The following is a 21,169-nucleotide window of genomic DNA, read 5'->3' as shown; positions in this document are numbered from 1 at the left end:
AGACAGGCTGTTTCTAAAATGTTTCTAAATTGTTCTTGGCGCTGAGGTTGCTTTGTTTGCTAATATGAGCAGCTGGCTAATGTTGGAGTGTGAGAGGTTTAAATTTTGTAAACAGGATAAGAATTTGAAAAATGTTAATTTATTTGCCTGTAAAAGACTGCAACCATCACCTCTTTATAGTGCTGTGATGCAAATAATGGAGTGATCCATGACTCCCATTGGTGCTCCCATGTGCTCATAAAGTACTGCAGGGCAGTAGCACCCAGATGCCCAGGAGGGACAACACAGCTGTGTCTGTCCTCTGAGAACAAAGAGGATGTATCTGTGTTGGGGGCAACCTTGCTAACACATCTGACTCTCTTTCTGAGCATCCTCAACCACCAAGCCCCTTGATCTAAGCTTGACCTAGATCCAAGGCTGTATCTACATTGCAGAATTAATGCAGTTTGACAATGCTATGGAATTCTGGGATTTGTAGTTTGTAAGATATTTAGTCTTCTCTCTCAGAGAGCTCTGGTGCCATAACACATTACAAATCCCAGGATTCCAAACGATCGAGCCATGGCGGTTAAAATAATGTCAAACAGCATTGATTTCATAGCGTGGCAGCAGCCCAAGAAAGAAAAAGATGCAGCATTTCTTACAAACACTACTTACCTGTCAGAGGAGGAGAAGGAAGCAACAGTGGTGAAGACTCCCCTCCAAAGAGGAGGAGGAGGAGGCAGCAGTGCCAGAGTGCTTGAAGCTCCCACTTTTGAAAAGGGAGGAGGAGGCAGTGTTGGCAGCTACAGCTGCATAAAGATCTCTAGATCTCTGCAGATGTGTAGCTACGATGGCAGCAATAGCTATATAGAAGCAACTACTTCCTAAAAACCTCAGAACCAGGCTCTACAGGAACCTATTTTCTACATTCCTTTCCTACAAAGGATTTCTCAGAATCATGCACTGGGGATATTCTCAGCTTTGGAAAGCTGTGCAGAGCATTGACAGCTCTTCAGAACAAAATGGACCTTGACAATTTGCCAACCTTGTCTCACTTAAGCTTGTGATAGTGCCAGCTCTGCTTAGTAAGTTCATTATTTTAAGCAAAAGGGATCTTGTGACAAATATATAATCTTTCTTCATCAGATGAATGTTCTATTTCAAGATTCAGAATAGGTTGTAAAATGAAATAGTATGTACTTATGTGCATTATGGACACAGTGATATGCAGAGCTTTTATCAGTGCAATTTTCTTTTCACATCTTGGAGAAATTACTTGTTTGAATAATAACTAATGGAATCCCATAGCCAGTAGGGGTTTACATTCCAGAAGTGGGAGGGCCAGGGTCAAGATAGGTCAGAGCTGTGTAAAGCTTTTTTCCCTTAGTTTTTCTTTTTTTCCGTTTCTTCTATTCTTTCTTCCCTCCCCCTAGATTCTTCCTTCCATAATCTTCTGGCCAGTTTGGTGAGCAAGGGGAGCAGTGGTTCAAACAGTAATTTTTCCAACACCTGCCATTTTCCTAACTGAAATCACAATCCCTCAGAGAAAGCTGTTCTTAGCCCCAAAAGGAAAAAAAATACAGATTTTCCCCATTCTTAGCACATAACTGTAACTTTTGGGAGGGTCCAGATAAGGAGGAAGGAAAGGTTAAAAAACACCTTCCCCCAAACACTGTTGCCTCACCAGATTGTAACACCCTGAAAGCTGTATTATATTTTGTTTTGTAGCTTCATGATTTTGGCACAGGTTTCCTGTGTAATATTACCATATATATTTGTCTATAAGTCTAAAACTTTATGCTCAAAAATTGACCTCCAAATCCTAGGTCAATTTATTTATGGATTACTATGGTAATGTGTTAGCAGATCCTTCAGATTTCCCCATGCAGTCAGCAGAGCAGTTTATTTCTCTCTTGCACCAAGCAGAAAGAGTCCTGAGCGATTAATTGATATTGCTGTTTGTTTATTGCTGTCTCCCACCTGCACATCTGGCTGAAACAATGAAGCAAAAAGCCTCAATGAGAGTCTCTCTTGCCATATGCACACATACACACACTGCAGAAGCGTCCAAGTTTTACTCTCAAACTATCCATGGGTCATGGCAAAATCCATAATTTTGGCACCAAAACGTAACCTTGACTTATACGTGAAGTCAGCTTACAGTTGAATATATACAGTAACTTTGATCCCTCTGAGGCCGGAATCCTTTGTTGCTGGCTGTCCAGGTCCAGCCACTACAAGACATAGCAGTCTCCAAACCTTGGCTGGAACACCTTTGTATTATAACAGCACAATACTTATACAAGTCAGCTCAGACCTAAATCACATCCAATTCAATGAGAATTGTTCCCATAAGTGGAAACCAATTGTAGGGTTAAAACTAGCATGGAACATTGCAACTGGACTTTTGGAGCAAACTTACAGACATAACAGTATTCATTAAGGTATCAGTGAAAGCTTGCAGGAGAACAAGTTACATTGCTATTTTTTTTCTATTTATATTTTTAATTAAAATTACAGAATCTTTCTTGATAGCAATTGTGCCCATTTGTCCCTCTAACAGACCTGAATAGTTTGGCCTTTAATTGAAACATTTTAAATTCAAGTGATGTGTTCTTCAACAGAGCATATTGCAGGAAGAGTAAGATAATGCGTACATTATTCTTTAAATCAAACATACTGGGTGGGGCGGGGAGAGAGGCTTCCCCCTCTAGAAAAAGCCTAAATATTTTGGGTAGCAGGCCAAACACATGTCTTTTAGTGCTCTGATGAAGAGGAAGGAAGATGATAGCCACATGCTCTCATGTTCCTTTCTTGATCCTTTATTTTTAGCTTTCCTTGAGTCAACTTCAACTCATGGCAACCGAATGGATGAGACATCTCAAAGACCTCCTGTCCTCCACTGCTCTGCTCAAATCCTGCAGGCTCAGGTTTGTGGCCTGCCTGATTGAGTCTACACATTTGGCGTGTGGTCTTCCTCTCTTTTCTGCTTCCCCCTACCTCATTCTTTCTCATGATGTGACCAAAGTACAACAGTGTCAATTTAGTCATCCTGATTTCAGGCAGAGTTCGGGCTTGATCTGTTCTGGGACCTATTTGTTCATCTTCTTGGCCATCTACAGTATCCTCAGCACTCTTCTCCAGCACCACATCTTACATGAGCTGATTTTCTTTCTATCAGCTTTCTTCACTGTCCAACAATTACGTCCATACATTGTGATGAGGAATACAAAGGTTTGGATTGTCTTCACTTTAGTGTTTGGAGTTTACTTTTACACTTCAGGATCTTGTCTAGTTCTTTCATAGCTGCCCTTCCAATTCCTAGTCTTCTGATTTCTTGACTGCTGTCTCTATTCTGGTCAGTATATGATCCAAGGTATGAGAACTCTTTGACTATTTCAGTTTTCTTGTTGTCTAGGATGAATTCTTAAAGATCTTTTGTGGTCATCATTTTTGTTTTCTTAATGTTTAGCATTAAGCTTTCTTTGGCACTTTCCTCCTTAATCTTCTTCAGTAATTGCTCTAGGTCGTTGTTGGCTTCTGCTAGTAGTATTGTGTCATCTGCGTATCTTAGGTGGTTAATGTTTATTCCCCTGATTTAAACTCATCCTGCTTTTGAGTCTAAGTTTGCTGTGTGTACAATATTTTCTGCATACAGCTTGAATAGAGAGGGTGATAGTATGCAGCCTTGCCAGACCCCTTTGCCAATTGGGAACCATTCTGTTTCTCCATAGTCTGTTAATTCTTTAACCCCTCTTTTTTCCTGCCGATTGTAAGGAATAAGACTTCTAGCGTGCTGCATAGTAGGTAAAAGAGAAAATAAGTTTGGAAAAGGAAATGGTGGAGAAAAGCTGATTCAATGGGCCCCAAATCTGAACTGAATTAAGAATAAAATATTTTCTGTTACCTCGTCTGTAGACATTTTCTTCCTGTGAAAGCTCATGTTTCAATAAGGTGGTGAAAATTCTAAGAGGTCTTGTTGCCTTCAAGTTCCCATTAAGTCATTTTCCTTTCATACAGAATCACAGCAAAAGAGCCAATTAACTCAAGTTCTGGCCTGCATGTTTTACTGATTTTATGCAGCAAGCAGACATATACCTCAATTTTTATTTTTTAAATATATTTTTGGTTTTAAAAAGCCACTCAGATGGAAATGACATTGCGGTCAATGTTCCTCTAGGGCTGATTAAAGAATGATGAATTATTTATGCACATGACAGTTTACATGATAGGAAGTTGTGGGAAAACTGAGGAGGAATTGTGTGTTTTAGAAATTCCCTGTTTGGGCTGGTTTACATTTGGTGGTAGCTTTTATGAAACTCATTTAAAATTTATAAGGGCTCTTATCTGACAATACTTTTCATTCATCTGCCTTAAGCAATAACCCAGTGTTTGTAAAAATACTTTACAAGAGACTCAAAGTGCTGAGTATGATTACATAAATGCACACTCACAGAGATACACCAGCTTTATGAAATACAATCTCTTCACACTTTTAGTTTTTATGTAAACTGTTTTTATTCAGGCAGTTATCTCTGATGACTTTACTTTTTACATTGCTTTACTTTTGCTATTATTGTTGTGCCTGCTTTTTTAAAATTAATTTTCTCATTGTATGTGATTTAAGGTACATTTTGAAATAGGAGAGCATATATAGGAGAGAAAGGTAGGCAGGCAGAGCGACAAAAAGCATTTTACTTCCAGGGGAAACTATCAAATGACTAGAGTAAGGTACAATAACCATATTGTCACTGATTAAAGAAAAGGCAGATTACAAACAATACCCCTCTGAAAACCAAAAGTTTTCTAAGGATTCCATATGTCATCTGAAACACAACAGTTTAGCTCTACTCATTTTTCTATTGCAAGGGCAGCGTACTAAAACGGCTCTGTCGCATCGTTTAAAAGCCAGTAGCAGAAACCAGAGTCTGGGATACTTTCCTTCTCACCATGGTTAGCCTTTTCTTCCACTTGATGTTATTGGGAGAGAAACACTGTCCCCTTGAAACTTTTACTTAGTGCTACATTTCTTTAGAAGCCAGTTTGGTGAGTATGGCTTCATTGGATATTAGGGATGCAGTAAGATATAAGAAGTAAACTGTAAGGTTTGGAGAAGTCTTCACAAAGAGGCCATGAATATAATTTCAAGGTTTTTTCATTATTTTATGTAAGTTACATTGCGAGGTTGCCTTAAAAAGCAGTATAAAAATATCTAAAATAAATAAAATCTCTTCTATAAAAACAAGAATTTTGTCCTCCTTCACATCTTAACATTTTTTTCTTTTTCTAAAAAACTGTTGTTGCCCATATTACCAACTGAAGATCAAGGAGATAAAGGACTTCATTAATAAAATGTTTGCTGCTTTTGCAGGCATATGACACATGCCCAATTACAGGAAATTAAAGTCCACATCTAAATGCAATAAAATTGGAAGTAAAAGTTCTCACTTCAGAGCTTTACTGAAGGGAGGGCCTCTCCTGCTGCAATAGCATTGTTTGTTAAAATGCAGTTCAACTGCAATTTCTCACTTTCCTTGCACATATGATAAGCTTCAGGACTTTATCCCGACTCCTTTTCCTAGTTTGGCACACACAGAAATCAGTGTTACCTTCAAAAAGGCCCTCTCCCCCCTATTTGATCCCTGTGGGGGCTCCCTCCCAATCTAAACTAATTGCTGGTGGTTGAAAGTTTTGTCTGGTCTATCCTTGTGCAACAATTATTATGTGTGAAGGAAGACATAGCAAGAAAGAGGTAGGGTATTAATGCTTTATTAAACTAGAAGACTGGTTTGGCTTTTTCCACTTGTGTTTTCAGCTACATGTGACAGTGGAGATTTTCACATGAGGATGGGATAGGGAAGGAATCTCTCCCCTGTCCTTATCCTGTCCTTAACCCGTCCATGACTGTGATGGCACAAAAGGCTTTCAAATCATAGCACCAATGCCACCATTAACCTATCATTAAAGCGACATTGCATTAACATAAATTTCCATTAATGCAAAATGCTTCCAAACATTGCTTTCATGACAGGTTAATGGTGGGATCATGATGGGATCTGCACAACTTCATCTGAAAGCCTCTTGCGAGATCGTCATCATGTGCACTTCCCGGATGCAATAAGCACAAATCCCATTTGAAAGCCCTTCCTGTGATTGCATGAGAAGGACAGGAAAAGGTTGGGACATCCCTCATCTGATAATCTCTAGTGTGTGTATGAATAAAAGAGAGAGAATAAGGGTACCGTTAGCACACCATAGCATTGCAGAGACAGAAAAGGGCTCAAAAATCAGGTAGGGTGATGTTAGTGGCTTCTCTGTCTCTCCTGATCACTACATTTCCCCCACCCAAAGCACACCCACTGACTACCCAAAAGTAGTATAAAACCGCAATTGCTCTTTTGTCTAGTGAATCATAGCACTACAGAAGTGGGAAAGGAGGTTATTAATAGGGTTTTTTCCCCCTGTCAATAAAAAGAAATACTTTTAAAATGGTCTCCCACAGGATAACAATAGAAGAGGGACGATGCCATGTAATAAGGTGCTATTATCTTGAGGCAAATGTGAGTTACCTGCCTCATGCATTAAGATTCTCAGCTAACCATTCTATGAGAATGTATTTAGAATTTCACTTTGTTCAAGGTGAAATAAGCTAAAGAATGCTGAAGTTAACAACAATACAATACACTTGAGCCTCACTTTAGAACCTTAGAGCCATTAGCACAACAATAAACTTGGACACAAAGGCAAACTTAGAAAAGAGAGTGTCCTTGTTGTCAAACACCCTGAATGATTTTAATGTAAATCATTTTCAAGTGTACAAGTCATTTCAAAATGTGAACATAAAAAATCATCATGCAGAAGTTTTCCAGAGGAGATGCAGGTGTGCAATTATTTTACAGCTTTACAATTGTTGTACAATTGTTATCAATGCACAAAATCAGAAGAGAGCATATGACCTTATGAAGTGGCATGTAAATCACAAATATATCTCTAGAGACAAAATGGAAATACGTTTAAACTTCCCACAGCATGATTATTTTGTGGGACACAAAGAAGAAGCATATTCAGCCTAGAAATAAACATTTCATATAAACTTCTCTCTCCTTCACCACCCTACAGGTATATCTGGTGGGAACATAGGAAAGGACCTTCTCAATGGTTACTCCCAGGATCTGGAACTCCCTTCCTGAAAAGGCTAGATTGGGATCCTCCTAGCTATCTTTCCACAGGCAGGTTATGACATATTTTTTTTAATTCTGGCAGGCACTTGAAGTGTGACAGCTCAAGGGGACTGACCATTATCGAACTTTGCTATACTGTCGATCTGTATTTTATTTGTTGTTTTTAACAACTATATTTTAACGATATTTTTAACTTCTGTACAGTGGGCCCTTCCCTTACACAGGGGATCCATTCTGGCCACACACACACACATACACACACATAAGGCAAAAATGTGTATGCTTGAGCCCCATTGAAAACAATGGGACTCACGCATGTGGCACGGCATGCACACCATGCCATTCTTTTTATTACAGTGCGGCTTCAGCATAAACTGAAAGCTGCGTATGGTGCAGGCACACTGTATTTGGTATCTTACTCAAGGTAAGCCATCTTGCATCTTAGAACAGGAAAAGGGCAGGGTATAAGAAGTAGTAGTCGCTGTAGTATTATTAATAATAGTAATAATAATACCACCACCTTCTCTTTTCTTCCACATAATCACATTTGACATTTTTAAAAAATCTGATGTTCAAACTTAATTCTTTCCAGGGTTTTAAGATCTTTGCACAGCTGGTATTTTGTATGCCATGCACTGTGGTATGCTTACTTTCTATGCCACTCATTAATTAATGATTTTAATTTCTGCAGTTCTGGAACTCGCTGATTAGCTCACATCACATCATGAAAGGGCAACAGGAACAGCTAAATGAATCAATTCAACTCATATCTCAGATCTGCATTTGACTTTGGCTGTTTACCAGAGCACTTTTCTCCAGATTCAAATTGCCGACTGAGAGCCAGCATGGTGTAGTGGTTTGAGCATTGGACTGCAACTCTGGTGACCAGGGTTTGAATTCCCATGGAAACTCACTGGGTGACCTAGGGCAAGTCATGCTTTCTCAGCCTCAGAGGCAAAGCCCCTCTGAACAAATCTTGCCAAGAAAACCCCAAGTCAAAAAGTCATGCAAGGACAACAAATCAAGGACAAAGGTTGCATAAATTCCCATAGGTACCTCAAAGGAATTTATACAGTCCCCACAGTGAGTGTCACAGAAATGAGAAAGAAGGAAGTCCTTATATTGTGGCAGAAGATGGGGATCAGGGAAAGACTGTAGTGAGCGCCATGGAAGTCTTCAGTTGGTGAGTTAAAGAGTAGAAACCACAGTGGTGGGATTACCCAAGAGGAATCCTCACAATTGGTGGCAGAGTGATGGAATATAAACTGAAATTTGGTTGCAGCATGGTGGGATAAAAAGGGTGAAACCTCCACATATGGTGGCAGAGGTGGGTTTAGGGAGAGGCATGGTCAAGGAATAACATGATGAAAGGAAAATAAATGCTTATAAAAGTTTAAAAAGTGAGAATCTGAAGAAATGTTATGCTTTTAAATGGACAGCATAACTGGGTCAGGAATTCTGCAAGATTAAACTCTGAGTGCCATTTTCTATTCTAGTTTTAATGTGAACACCAGAAAAGCAAAAATTCTTGTATCCTTTTCACAAGTTCCACTTGCAATGAATATCATGAAGTGCAAAACCATGTAGAAGTCAAGATCAAAGCAATCAACTGAACTGTTGAGCATGCCAAGTTGGGCACACTTTTGAGTATGGACCAAGGCCTTTTGTATCAGTTTTGATATTGTCCGCAGAGTAAGTGGAGGCAGCATATCTCTGAAAAGCAGATACTGGGGGGAAATGACAGGGAAGCGTTACTATTCATGGGCTTGCAAGAGAATCAAGTTATACTTGATGAACACAGGGTGCTGGATTAAATGGAGCTTGTTTTGGTCTATCAGATCTCTTTCTTACACAGAAAATGTCTTACCTCATTTGGGTCTTGCTGATCTCTCAAAGCAATCATATTCTTAATGGTGTCTATAAAAAATCCATTCACCTCAGCTCGCTTCTTATCTGGTAAAATCCGTAGCAGGGGGATCATGATGAATGGAAATGCAACTTTTAAGAGAGGTTCAAAAAAGGAACATAAGCAATGAATGCAACTATAATCAACCCTTCACTTTATGTTTTTTCTCCTCTGTTCTGACACACACATACACACCATATCCCATGACTATATTAACACTTCCCAGCACTTGGCAAGGTTACTATGCCATCCAGATTCCCCCAGCCAGCATGGTCAGTGGTGAGGGATTCTGAAGGTATTGTTCAAAATGTTACATCTCTACAACATAAGAGTAGAGACCTCTAAACACATCTGAGGAAGTAGATTTAAGTCTACAAAAGCTCATGCTGCCAACTTCTTTCTTTTAGTTAGTCTCAAAGGTGCTACAAGATCTCTCTACATACTGATTCTACAGACTAGCATGACTGTATCTTTGCATTCTCTTATGTTCTTTCTTCTGTTGATAGGACTTCACAGTCTTTCTAAACCAGATTATTGAGATAAGCATGCACTTTTTTGTAAGATGTCCTCTGAAAGTCTAGTCTGCTTTACAACATTCTCTGGAAGGAAAAAAATTCAAAGTGATTTAATGATTCTACAGTACTGCCGCATAGGCTGAAAGGAATACAGTTAATTCATTATGTGTCTTGTTGGGATGGAGAAAACTCTACAAGCCAAGAGATAAGACAGGTCTGAAAATGCGATTGGGAGTTTACATTAATTTCATTTCTGTCACCCTGTCTTGCTTTAGAAACTACATTGCCTCATTTAATACTTTATTTATGTTCACACCTACTGCTCCAAAGGGACTTAACTGCACTTTTACTGCATCAAACTGTATTTACAGAGTTCTAAGACATGACTTTACTCTCATGACTGCAGGAAGGTTTTGTGTAAATGTAGCCTTTAACCAAGTGAACCATGAAGTAGAAGGTCACTCAAGGTTTTTTCACAGTAAGAATTTTTTCCCTGAAATGCTTTTCTTTTGCACCTATTGCACTGCTGTGTAATATTCATAAATACTTAGTTTGTGTTCAATGCCCAGATTTGAGCCTTGATCAATGATTCCTGTTGTAAAGTGATTGCTATCTGATATTAAAATAGAGAGAACAATAAAAGAAAGTACAAAGAAGTTAATTTCTGAAAACTCTTTATGAAAGTATATCAGATACATGGCTTATAGCATTTTAATGTGCTTATAATGGTAATGCTTTTACCTAATATTACTAATATTTTATGTCTTTCTATGACTTCTGAAAAGAGATAAAATATTAATAATATTAAGTAGAAGCTTTAGGTAGAGCCAGAGTGGTATAGTGGTTTGACCATTGGACTAGGACTCTGGAGACCAGGGTTCAATTCGCCACTGGGTCCTGGAAATCCACAGGGTGACCTTGGATGAGTTACATACTCTCAGCTTTAGGAAATCCCATAATAGGTTTGTCTTAGGTTGCCATAAGTCAGAAACAATTTGAAGAAACATAACAACAGCAACAACAACAACATGACTTCTAAACTTTTTTGGTATGTACTGTATAGCCATATTTGGTATATTCATATTTGAGCTTTATAAAATGATTATTAGAATTTTACCTTTGGACATCTCAGAGGTGTCAGATATTTGGCCACATGTATTCTTAAACTCTACTCACATGAACCTCTCCTTCCAGTAACTTTTACCAAAATCTTGAAATGTTCTACATATCAGAATAGGAAAAAAAAATGCAAATATCCAAACCAAATACAAATAAGTTCTAGCCTGCAAGTATTTGACATAATTTCAAGATTTTGATAAGCCGGGAAGAGATTTCATGTGATGGGACCAAGGTTAAGTGAAAGCATGGAGATGTTACTTGTGTGAAAAACAACTTCCCAGTCTGGAAGCTGGAGGGATCCTGGGAATGGTAATTAAAACAAGTCAAATTTCCAAGCTCCAGGTACAGCAGGTACCCAAGGAATGTTCAAAAGCAAGATAAAGTAACTGGGGAGTTGTTCATCTCAGTCTTGCAAACAATCTCATTTCCTTTGTTGTAAGAATCCAGTAACGTGCCTTCACACTAGAAAGGAAGCCAAGAGCCCATTCACACTATACAATTATACTGATATTATTCCACTTTAACTTCTATGGTTCCAGCCTATCATTTGTAATTTGCACTGGAGAGTGCTAAGAATTCTAAATGCAGCATACCTTTCCTGACAGAGAATGAGACTTGGACTACCAGTCCCAAAATTCATTATAGAAAACTGATTTGATGTACCATATATACTCGTGCATAAGCCAACCTCAAGGGCAGTTTTGGGTGCCAAAATTTTGGATTTTGATATAACCCGTGGATAAGTCGAGGGTCAAACACTGGGGCATGTTACAAAAGATCTAAAGGGGGAAACAAAGCACCACTTCCCCCGCTCCTTCTCCCTCTCTGGGCCTCTCCCAAGGGTCACAGACTTGGCATGGAAAATGGGGAAACAAATCTCGGCACGCACACTCCCTCCCTCCCTCCCTTTACCTCCATGATTTCCAAGGCTCATGGCTTGCAAAACAGGGTACAAACCTCTCTCTCTCTCTCTTCACATTACCCCCAGGATTTCCAAGGCTCATGGCTTGCAAAACGGGGTACAAGTCTTGGCATACTCTCTCTCCCTTGCCTCACCAGCTGTTGGTTAGTTCGGGCTACAAAGGAAGGCTGAGGGATAATACACACAGAGAGAGACAGAAGAGCAGTGCAGGGACTCAAACAGGGAGGCAAATTCTTTCTCTCTCTCACCCTTGTCTCAGAAGCTGTTTGTTAGCTCTGGGTATGAAGGAAGGCTGAGGGATAAGTTCCGGATCCCTCCGCATAAGGCGAATTCCGCCTATGCTCGAGCCCCATTGGAAACAATGGGGCTCGTGCGTTGCGGCGCGGCGGCGCGGGCGCGCGCAGGGCACAACGGACGCGGGCGCCCATTCAATTGAATGGGACGCGCCGCCCCTTCTGCCCCGTGCACGCCCCGCGGTTTGAGCGCGTATGCTCAAGGCCACGTATGGCACACCCGCGTATGGCGCGGGCGCGCTGTATGCACACACACAGAGGACAGTATGCGGGGACTCAAACAGGGACCTTTTTAATGATCCCTGGCTATGAAGGAAGGGTGGGCACTTCTTTTAGGAACTTTATAAGCAGTATTAGCTTATTGCCCCATATATAAGTTGATCCATGATTTTGGAGTCCATTTTGGGGCATAAATTTCTCGACTTATAATTGAGTATATACGATATATTATTTCCATTCCACTGTGGTCTGAAGAGCACATACCCTCTTTGCCTTCACCTTTTTCTGTCTGCAGTCAGACTAAGCCCTTCCCAGGGCACAGTTTCTGCTGCTCTTGTTCTGTTCTTTCATCATTTCCATCCCTAAGACGAACCTATTGTGGGGTTTTCTTGGCAAGATTTGTTTAGAGGGGGTTTGCTTTTGTCTTCTTTGAGGTTGAGAAAGTGTAACATGCCTAAGGTCATCCAGTGGATTTCTATGAATGAGCGGGCAAAGTTACTGGCTGTTCAGAGTAGGAAACAAGAGACTCTATAGCAGCAGAGGGCACTCTGAGAACACTTATTGCAAATGTTCCAACCAAACTTTCCCTAAAACCTTGTCTCTTTGAGAATGTTAATGTATTTATTTGATTTATCTCTTGCCTTTCTCCCAAACTAGAACTTCAGACAAATTGTAGCAGCTGCTCCTGCTGCTGCATGCCTTCAGGTCATATAACACCAGTGCTTAAAGATCTTCACTGGCTGCCTATTCGCTTCCGGGCGCAGTACAAGGTGTTGGTTATTACCTATAAAGCCCTAAATGGCTTGGGCCCAGGGTATCTGGAGGACCGCCTCTCTCCATATAATCCGCCCCGCACACTCAGATCATCTGGGCAGCAACTTCTAAGAGTTCCAAAGGCTAGATTAGCTTCCACCTCTAGGAGGGCCTTCACCATCTCGGCCCCCAACCTCTGGAACTCGCTGCCCCTTGAGCTCCACTTAGCCACCTCCCTAGCCCAATTTAAGAAGGGGCTGAAAACCTACTTCTTCGAGCAGGCCTACCCCTGACTATTTCGCCCCAGAATGCTCTCCCCTCCCCCCCCCCCCGTCCGTCAGCATTGTCAAGCTGGCACGAATTTTATTGTTTTTATTGTACTGTACTGTTTTTAAATTATGTTTGTATTATTATATTGTTGTATGCCTTTTGTTGTACACCGCCCTGATTCTAAGAAGGGCGGTATATAAATAAATTTTATTATTATTATTATTATTATTATTATTATTGCCAACTTATGGAGAGTGAATCCAAGGTAAACCTATCACAGGGTTTTCTTGGCAAGATTTGTTCAGAGGAGGTTTGCCATTGCCTTTCTCTGAGGATGAGACAGTGTGACTTGCCCAAGGTTACCCAGTGGGATTTCCATGATCAAGCAAGGATTCAAACACTGGTCTCCAGAGTTATAGTCCAGTGCGCAAACCACTATACCATAATGGCTCTCTCCAGACAAGTTACAAGCAGGGACGTAGCCAGGATTTTGGGAAGGGGGGTCCAGACTAAGTGCCACTATTATAATGGGGCTTGGGTGCAGCGGCACAGTGGCATAAACCATTCATTATATCTAACGGAAGGGGGGATCTGGACCCCACAGACCCCCCCCCCTTGGCTACGTCTCTGTTACAAGACATTAAAAAAAGGTTGCAATGAGATTAAAAAATAGGTACTGTAAAAGTACAGTGTGCTGTAATATTAAACACAAGTAAATAAATTATGGATGGAGTTGTACCATCCTGAAGGAGCGGGTATTTAGCTTGGGAATGGTCCTAGATTCATCCTTGTCACTGGAGGCCCAAGTGGCCTCTGTGGCATGGAGGGCCTGGTGCCAGTGTCAGTGTCAAGCTATGATTTTTCTTGGACAGAGATAAATAATAATAATAAATAAATCATTTATTTATAGCCCGCCTTTCCTTGAGATCAAGGCAGGTTACAACATCTTAATAACAACAAACGATAAGTATAAACATCAATGTACAGCAATTCAACATTAAAAACAAGAGTTAAAAACACAAATTAAAAATAATCTAGCTAAAGTAGTCCATGCACCATTAACCTCCCAGTTAGACTACTGTAATGTCCTCTATGTGGGGTGCTGTTGAAGAAGACTTGGAAGCTGCAGCTAGCACAAAATGCAGCCGTTCAACTGCTGGCTGGAATACCACATAGACAGCGTATCATGTCAGTCTTAAAAGAATTGCACTGATTGCCAATATGTTTTCATTCTGCATTCAAGGTGATTGTGATGATATTTAAATTTCTAAACAGGGTGGAATCTCAGTATTGAAGAAACACCTCTCCTTATATGCCCAAGAATTATGATCTGTTGGATTGGTCTTCCTCTGTGTCCTACTAGTAAGGTCAATACACTATGTTGGGACATGAGAGATGGCCTTCTCAGTCATGCTACTCCAAATTGTGGAATTCCCTCCCCCTTGAGGGCTGACTAGTACCAACTCAGGTAATTTAGGTGTCATGTTAAAACATGGCTGTTCATCTAAGACTTTGGGCCTCATTAACTCATTCCAAATACACTGGTATTGTACATAGTTTTTAAAACCTTTAAAATCTGTTTTTAACTTATTACTGAAGTTTAATATTCCTTTTCAGTTAATGTAATCATTTTCTTGTTTTAAACTGTATAATATGTCTTAATGCTTTTTGTAAGCCACCCTGAGATCTTTGATATAGAGCACAGTATAAATATTTTATTTAATTAATTAATACAATTATTACATTATGACACAATTAGATCAAAAGCAATTTTAAAAGCATACCAGTTTTAAAAGGTTCAGTACCCCATTAAAAGGTCCTTCCTCGTCAACCAGTCAATTACAAAAATCCATTAGAAGAAAATAAATTTTATCAGACATAAATGAATTTAAATACAGTTAATAATAATAATAAACACATGAGTTTGTTGGACTGGTTCACAGTTCCATTCCAAAAACATCAGCTGGAAACACCTTTCAATGTGGAATATATCATTACTTAAAGAGCCATATATACTCAACAATGTGATGATATACTTACTGGTAAGGATTAAGAGAGGTCTAGACAATAGAGGTTCAAAGAATATTCTTGAGTTCTTAACAAAAGCATCATTTGGGTTCTTGTAGGAGTCCACTTGGGTACCAAAAGCCACACTAGCAACAACATCCAGAGTAAAGCAGCCATAATTCCTACATCAAATTAAAGAATGTTGATATTAGCTTCCACTTTTAATCACTATACATTTCTGTTTTGGCACAATATATTTTCAGAAGTCTGAGTTAGATTATTTAAGTTCGTTTTGAGTTTTTATTTGCATCAAATCCTTAAAAACCCCTTTCATCATGTCAGGCAATATTAATTACAAAATATAAAATTATACACAGTTTCCTTTGAAAATGATTCTGAACAAGGTTCATAGTTTCTGTTTTATCAGTAGTAAAGGCCCTTGTACTTTTGAATTACAAAATGCAAAACACTGCAATGAATGGTTCTAAAGACAGTTAACTTTCTGTAATTTGCACCCTAGCTTTCAAACATATTCTTGAGTTGGTTCTCATAAAGGTGTTCCATCAGTTGATACTTACATATGATAACCACATTGTTGAATGGGCTCTCATATATAATATCAGATATAATATGCTACTCACTAGGTATATAGAATTCAGACCAGAGTAATCAAATAATCTCCATGCAGGTGTGAAATAGTTCCTACTGAACAGAACTCACTTTTTTGTCTTGCTCAGTCCTGGCTCTCACCTATGTAGCAATATATCAGCATAGATACAAACATTGAGCCCAGATTTATAATAATTTACATAGAGTGGACTGTTAACATCCACTGGGATTTGGTTCTAATGGTACCAAAATCTGTGGATGCTCTCGAGTTACATTATATACAATAGCCTTATATAAAATGGCAAAATAAAGGCTTCTTTTGGAATTTTAAAAATTATTTTGAAGTCATGGATGATTGAATCTGTGGATGCAGAATCTATGGATATGGAGGGCTTACTGTATTAACATAATATATTATATTGGCAGTTTTTCTTTACAACTGGGAAGAGCCAGCTTTGGCTGTTAAGATGATTTTGATTGTATGTACAATTTTACTGTAAAGTTTTTAAACAATTTTATCTGGGAGAAAGGTGACATATAGATGAAATAACTAATTAACTAACAAATATTTTATTATTTTCAGAAATTAAAAAGGGGTAATTCCTTGCCTAAGAAAAACTCTATGAAATCCATGTGAGCTGCATCCACACTGCAGAAACAATCCAGTTTGACACCACTTTAACTACCATGGCTCAATGCTGTAGAATTCTGGGATTTGTAATTTGTTGTGGCACCACAGATCTCTGACAGAGAAAGGTAATGTGTCACGAAACTACAATTCCAGAATTCCATAGCATTGAACCATGGCAGTTAAAGCAATGTCAAATTGGATTATTTCTACAGTGCAGATAAAACTGTTGTCGCCATAAATTGACAGCCACCCAGAGGGCACATACACACACATAAATTTTCCAGTTTCTAAAATGCCCTTCCTGAGTATAAAATATTGTAATTTAAATATATAATTTTAATTTTGCTTGTTTTTTGTCACTACCATTGCCATTACATTCAGTGATATATGGGAATTAACAATTTATGAGTAACATTAGTACAAACAAAAACATTACTCGGTATTCTGTATGGTGTGGTATAGGAGGAGCTCAATGAGGGGGATGGCACCATGAGTTACTGCACTGGATGATATAAACCTTAGCACTAGACTCTCAAGCCATTGTGATTCACATGAGAATATTTGTAAATGGTTTCATCTTTTAAACAGTAAAACAGTGCTAAATTGCTGTGGACAAAATAAAAATAAAAATAATAGAAATTATATAGATGTACCAGGTTTGTTTATTGCTAAAACTATTAGCTATTACAATTCAATATAATTAAGGTAAAATACAAACAAATAAACTACAATAACAGTAATAAATTTAAAACAGAAAACAGGTAACAAGCAAGTGTCACAAAAATATACAAATGCAAAAATATACAATCATCATTAGTATAGATTAAATTAAAAGACCCCTGGATCAGGTACCATGTATCTTCATCATCTCCATGTAATTCTTATGAATGATTCTGATCCTTAGATCTTTAACTTACTTGCAGCCAAGGTAGATTTTGCAAGCATAGTGGTAATATATGCATTGCTGCCCAATAGGATACAAAACTGCTCAAGGGGAGGTTGATTGGAAAAAGAGTGGAAAATATGATTTAGAAACCTTTGTCTAGGGGCCGTATAGAGAAGGCATTGCAGAACATGTCCTCTCCTTCCCCTGACTCACAAATGCAAAGTCTTTGATGCACAGGAGTATTATGATATCTTCCCTTCCAGTAGGCATCCACTGAAAGCCTAGGGCTGTAAATGCTTTTCTAAGTGGGGACAGTGTTTACAGTCCTACACTTTACATATAGATGTAATAATGCAAGGTAACAGCAATTAAAGCCCCTTCCACTGCAGGAAGAGCAACTGGGACTAAGACAATTAAGGGAATATTCAAGTTGCAATTAAGAGGTTATTCATCAGTAACCCTCAGCCCTGATCAACAGGAAGCAATAAAGAAGTAGGACTTGTAAACAGGAAAATTTTTAATTGACATTGGAAAAGGCCTTTGCTGGAAGAGACTTATTTGTGAACAAACATTCTGAAAGGATCTTGGCACCGGGAAAGGAAATTTTCTGCCAACATAGTGCAATATTAAGTGCTTGGTGACACAAAACCATTTTAAATCCATTTCCATAATTATGCTTCCCAAATTAAGTGAGTTACGGAAGGAAAGGAAAGGGAGCCACAATAGTAGAAAGGGGCTCCAAGTGTGCAAGCAACCTCTCATAATATATGCAAAGTACTTTGAATATTTGAAAAATATTTCTTCTTTTTTTTATCTACCTCTTATTCTTAAGCTGCTTTGCAAAGGCTTTTTTGCCCCCCAAAGGATAGGATGTAAATATTAGTAAATATACATATATGATGACTATTAATTATTTTACTAGCCTACCTGGTCCAATTAGCACTTTAGTTTCTAATTAAAATCTCCTCCTGCAAGCTAGCTTGTCCCTTCTTTGAAGCAAGCAAGCAAAATCTCTATATGAAAATTCTTATTAGAGCACAGTAGTCTTGACCTCCAGAACCACTGGCACTTAAGAGTTCATTCAGTGGGTCTCCTGTTGTTGGTCTCCTCTAGTTGGGACTACCAATGCATTTTAATACATTTTAATTAATACTTTTTAATTTTTAATGTGTAATGTTTTTAACTTTTTAAAATTGTTTAATTGTTTTTTAAAACTTTGTATCTACATTTTAATGTTTTCTATTTTTTTTTAACCTGTATTGATTTAAATTTGTTGTTAACTATTTCAAGTCCCTATAACAGAAGAAAGGTGGGATATAAATAAATGGAATAATAATAATAATAATAATACCAATAGGATTCAGACCAATCTGAGATATTGATAGTTGGTCTTTCTAATGTGATTTACATAACTGATTACAAGAATACAGCCATGTTCAGAAGATATGTGGGTACACAGTCTGCAAAAAATTGCCAGGACAGCCAAAGATCAACAAATCACATGTTGGCTGTTTCTCTAATGTCCACCAGGGGCCCATCCACACCACAGAATTATAGTGCTATTATTTCACTTTAACTGCTAGAGTTTCATACTATGGAATCCTGGAGTCTGGAGTCTGGTGAGGCACTGGAGTGCCAAGGCTGAAATTTCTACATGCCCTTCCCTATACCGCCAATCCCAGAAATCCATAGGACAGAATTATGACAGTTGAAGTGAAATAACAGCACTATAATTCTGTAGTGTGGATGGGTTCCCTGGTATTCATTATGCCAATTTGACTGTAACAGATTCTGTTAGTGGTTTTCCTTGATTCAATATATGCATGCAGATAGGCAGTGCTTGCTTGGCTTTACCCCTCCTATATTGAATACTTAACATTAAATTATCCAACCAACCTGTTACATATAAACTATATTTTTCAGCTAGAAAAAAATTTTTTTTTACATACCATCAATTCTCAATTCATCTTCAGATTACCTCCCTTCCAAACCCTTTCTAAGTGATCTATGGCCTGTTACAGACTGCCAAAATAAAGCTGCTTCGGGTCTCTTTGGAGGTATGCTATTTACATGATACATCGGTCCTAAGAGTCCAGAGGTCGCGCCAAAGCCACACTCCATTCCTAAGCACTGGAGTGCAGCTTTGGTGCAGCTTCCGGATTCTTAGGATGCATGCATCATTTAAACAGCATACTTCCAAAGAGACCCGAAGCAGCTTTATTTTGGCAGTCTGTAACAGGCCTATGTCTTCTTCATCTTTATCTCACTTCCATCTCTTCCTGTTCAAATACTTTCTAGGGAGTATGGTGTTATGGTTTGTTGATTTCAAACTTTTTAAAGTTTCTTTTTGTTTTGTCTTTACTTGTAGCTGTAGGTCCTTTGAAGGCCAGCAAGTGGTAGAAAAGCAGTTGCTAGTAGCAGCAACAGTAATTTTAAATTAAATAATCCATTAAAATTATTCATCATAAATAAAATGTCATCTATTTACAGATTTATATGGTACAAATGTACTTTCTACAATCTAGATGTCTTAAACCATCTGTGTAAAATGGGTAAAATTGGAACAACAGTCTGCTGTAAGCCTGGAATAATACTTTTTTGTAATACATTGTATAATGTGCTGTTTTTATTCTTTTAATTTGTTTTTTAAAAAATTTCAAATTTTTATGCTTTTTTATTTTTATGCTTAAAAAGCTTAATTGCTTTTTATCTTTTGTATGCTGTTAATTTTTCACTATTAACTCTTACAAGCTGCCTTAAGTTCCAAACAGGGAAATGAATAATAATAATTCACAATAAAGAAAGAATATTGATTCAATCTCTGCTAAAGGCTGCATCTACACTGCAGAATTTATGCAGTTCGATACCTTTAAAACCGCTATGGCTCAATGCTATGGAATTATGAAAATTGCAGTTTTGTGAGATAATCAGCCCTCTCTGTCAGAGAGCTATGGTGCCACCAAAAAAACCCTTGAAATTCCAGGATTCCATAGGATGGAACCATGACATTTAAAGTGGTGTCCAGCTGTATTAATTCTGCTCTGTGGCAATAGCCTGAAAGAGGGAGCCACTGGCCACACCTCTGTGGGATTCTGGGAACTATAGCTTAAAAAGCAACATTTCCATGCTCTAGAGGAATTAAAAAAAATTGTTTCTTAAAGAAAAAATAGGAAACCACTTAACCAACTAATTATGATCAATCTTAACTATGATGTGTTTGAAATAAACTAAATTTAGATGTCTCTACTGGGGCTGCTAAAAGATCAGGTGGCTAAGACTCTTCCTTCAATGGTTACCTAGCACTGGCTTTCAATCAGTCTGCTGCAAAGGAAGAGTTAGGACTAAAGGCTTTGCCATTAACTCAGCTAAAAGACCGGCTCTAGCAGGCTTCTCCTGTCCCATAAGTATGTTTACTCAAGGTAGTCATCTTTAAAATCAAAAATAAAATCTCATTTGAAACTAGTGCCTGGGTTTGTTCCCATTTTCCCATTATCTCTTTCTTCTTTTGGGTAAGGTTTTATAGACCGCAACCTTATCAACAGGGACATTCTGCTTTGTTATTGCTCTCATATAGAGCTTGGAAATAGGCTTTCTTTTTTTGGTAGAAATTACAACTTCTAGAATACCCCAGCTAGAATAATCATGATAACTGGGGGCTGCACTAGAAAAGTAGTTTTGCCAAGCTCTGATCTCACATAGCCAACTTTGGGGGCTTACAGACTGCTGAAAAGTGGCACTCTGCCACTGCTACCGGTTGCTGCGTCCGGGAACTGCAGCAGCCAAACCATGCGGTTCCCGGACGCAGTGAAGAAGAAGCGCCAAAATGGCACTTCTTCTTGCGCCCCGAGTGGGACACCGCAAGGCACTACTCGTGCA

The 21,169-nt window shown here is 38.6% G+C and overlaps 1 protein-coding gene across 1 annotated transcript in view; it reads right to left on the bottom strand.

Moving 5' to 3' along the window:
* Positions 1 to 21,169, bottom strand: part of TBXAS1 (thromboxane A synthase 1) — a 353,042-nt gene that overhangs the window by 106,211 nt on the left and 225,662 nt on the right. The window contains exons 7-8 of the mRNA XM_089527937.1: positions 15,201 to 15,349; positions 9,031 to 9,161 (exon numbers count right to left, since the gene is read on the bottom strand). Of these exons, the coding sequence (XP_089384063.1) occupies positions 9,031 to 9,161; positions 15,201 to 15,349 (280 nt within the window). The remainder of the gene's footprint in view (positions 1 to 9,030; positions 9,162 to 15,200; positions 15,350 to 21,169) is intronic.

The sequence above is a fragment of the Sceloporus occidentalis genome, unplaced genomic scaffold (assembly GCF_023333645.1).
Source record: "Sceloporus occidentalis isolate IW3139 unplaced genomic scaffold, rSceOcc1.0.p SCAF_5, whole genome shotgun sequence".
NCBI classification, from domain to species: domain Eukaryota; kingdom Metazoa; phylum Chordata; class Lepidosauria; order Squamata; family Phrynosomatidae; genus Sceloporus; species Sceloporus occidentalis.
The sequence above is the reverse complement of the archived record's forward strand: the minus strand, read 5'-3'. Positions and strand labels throughout refer to the sequence as shown.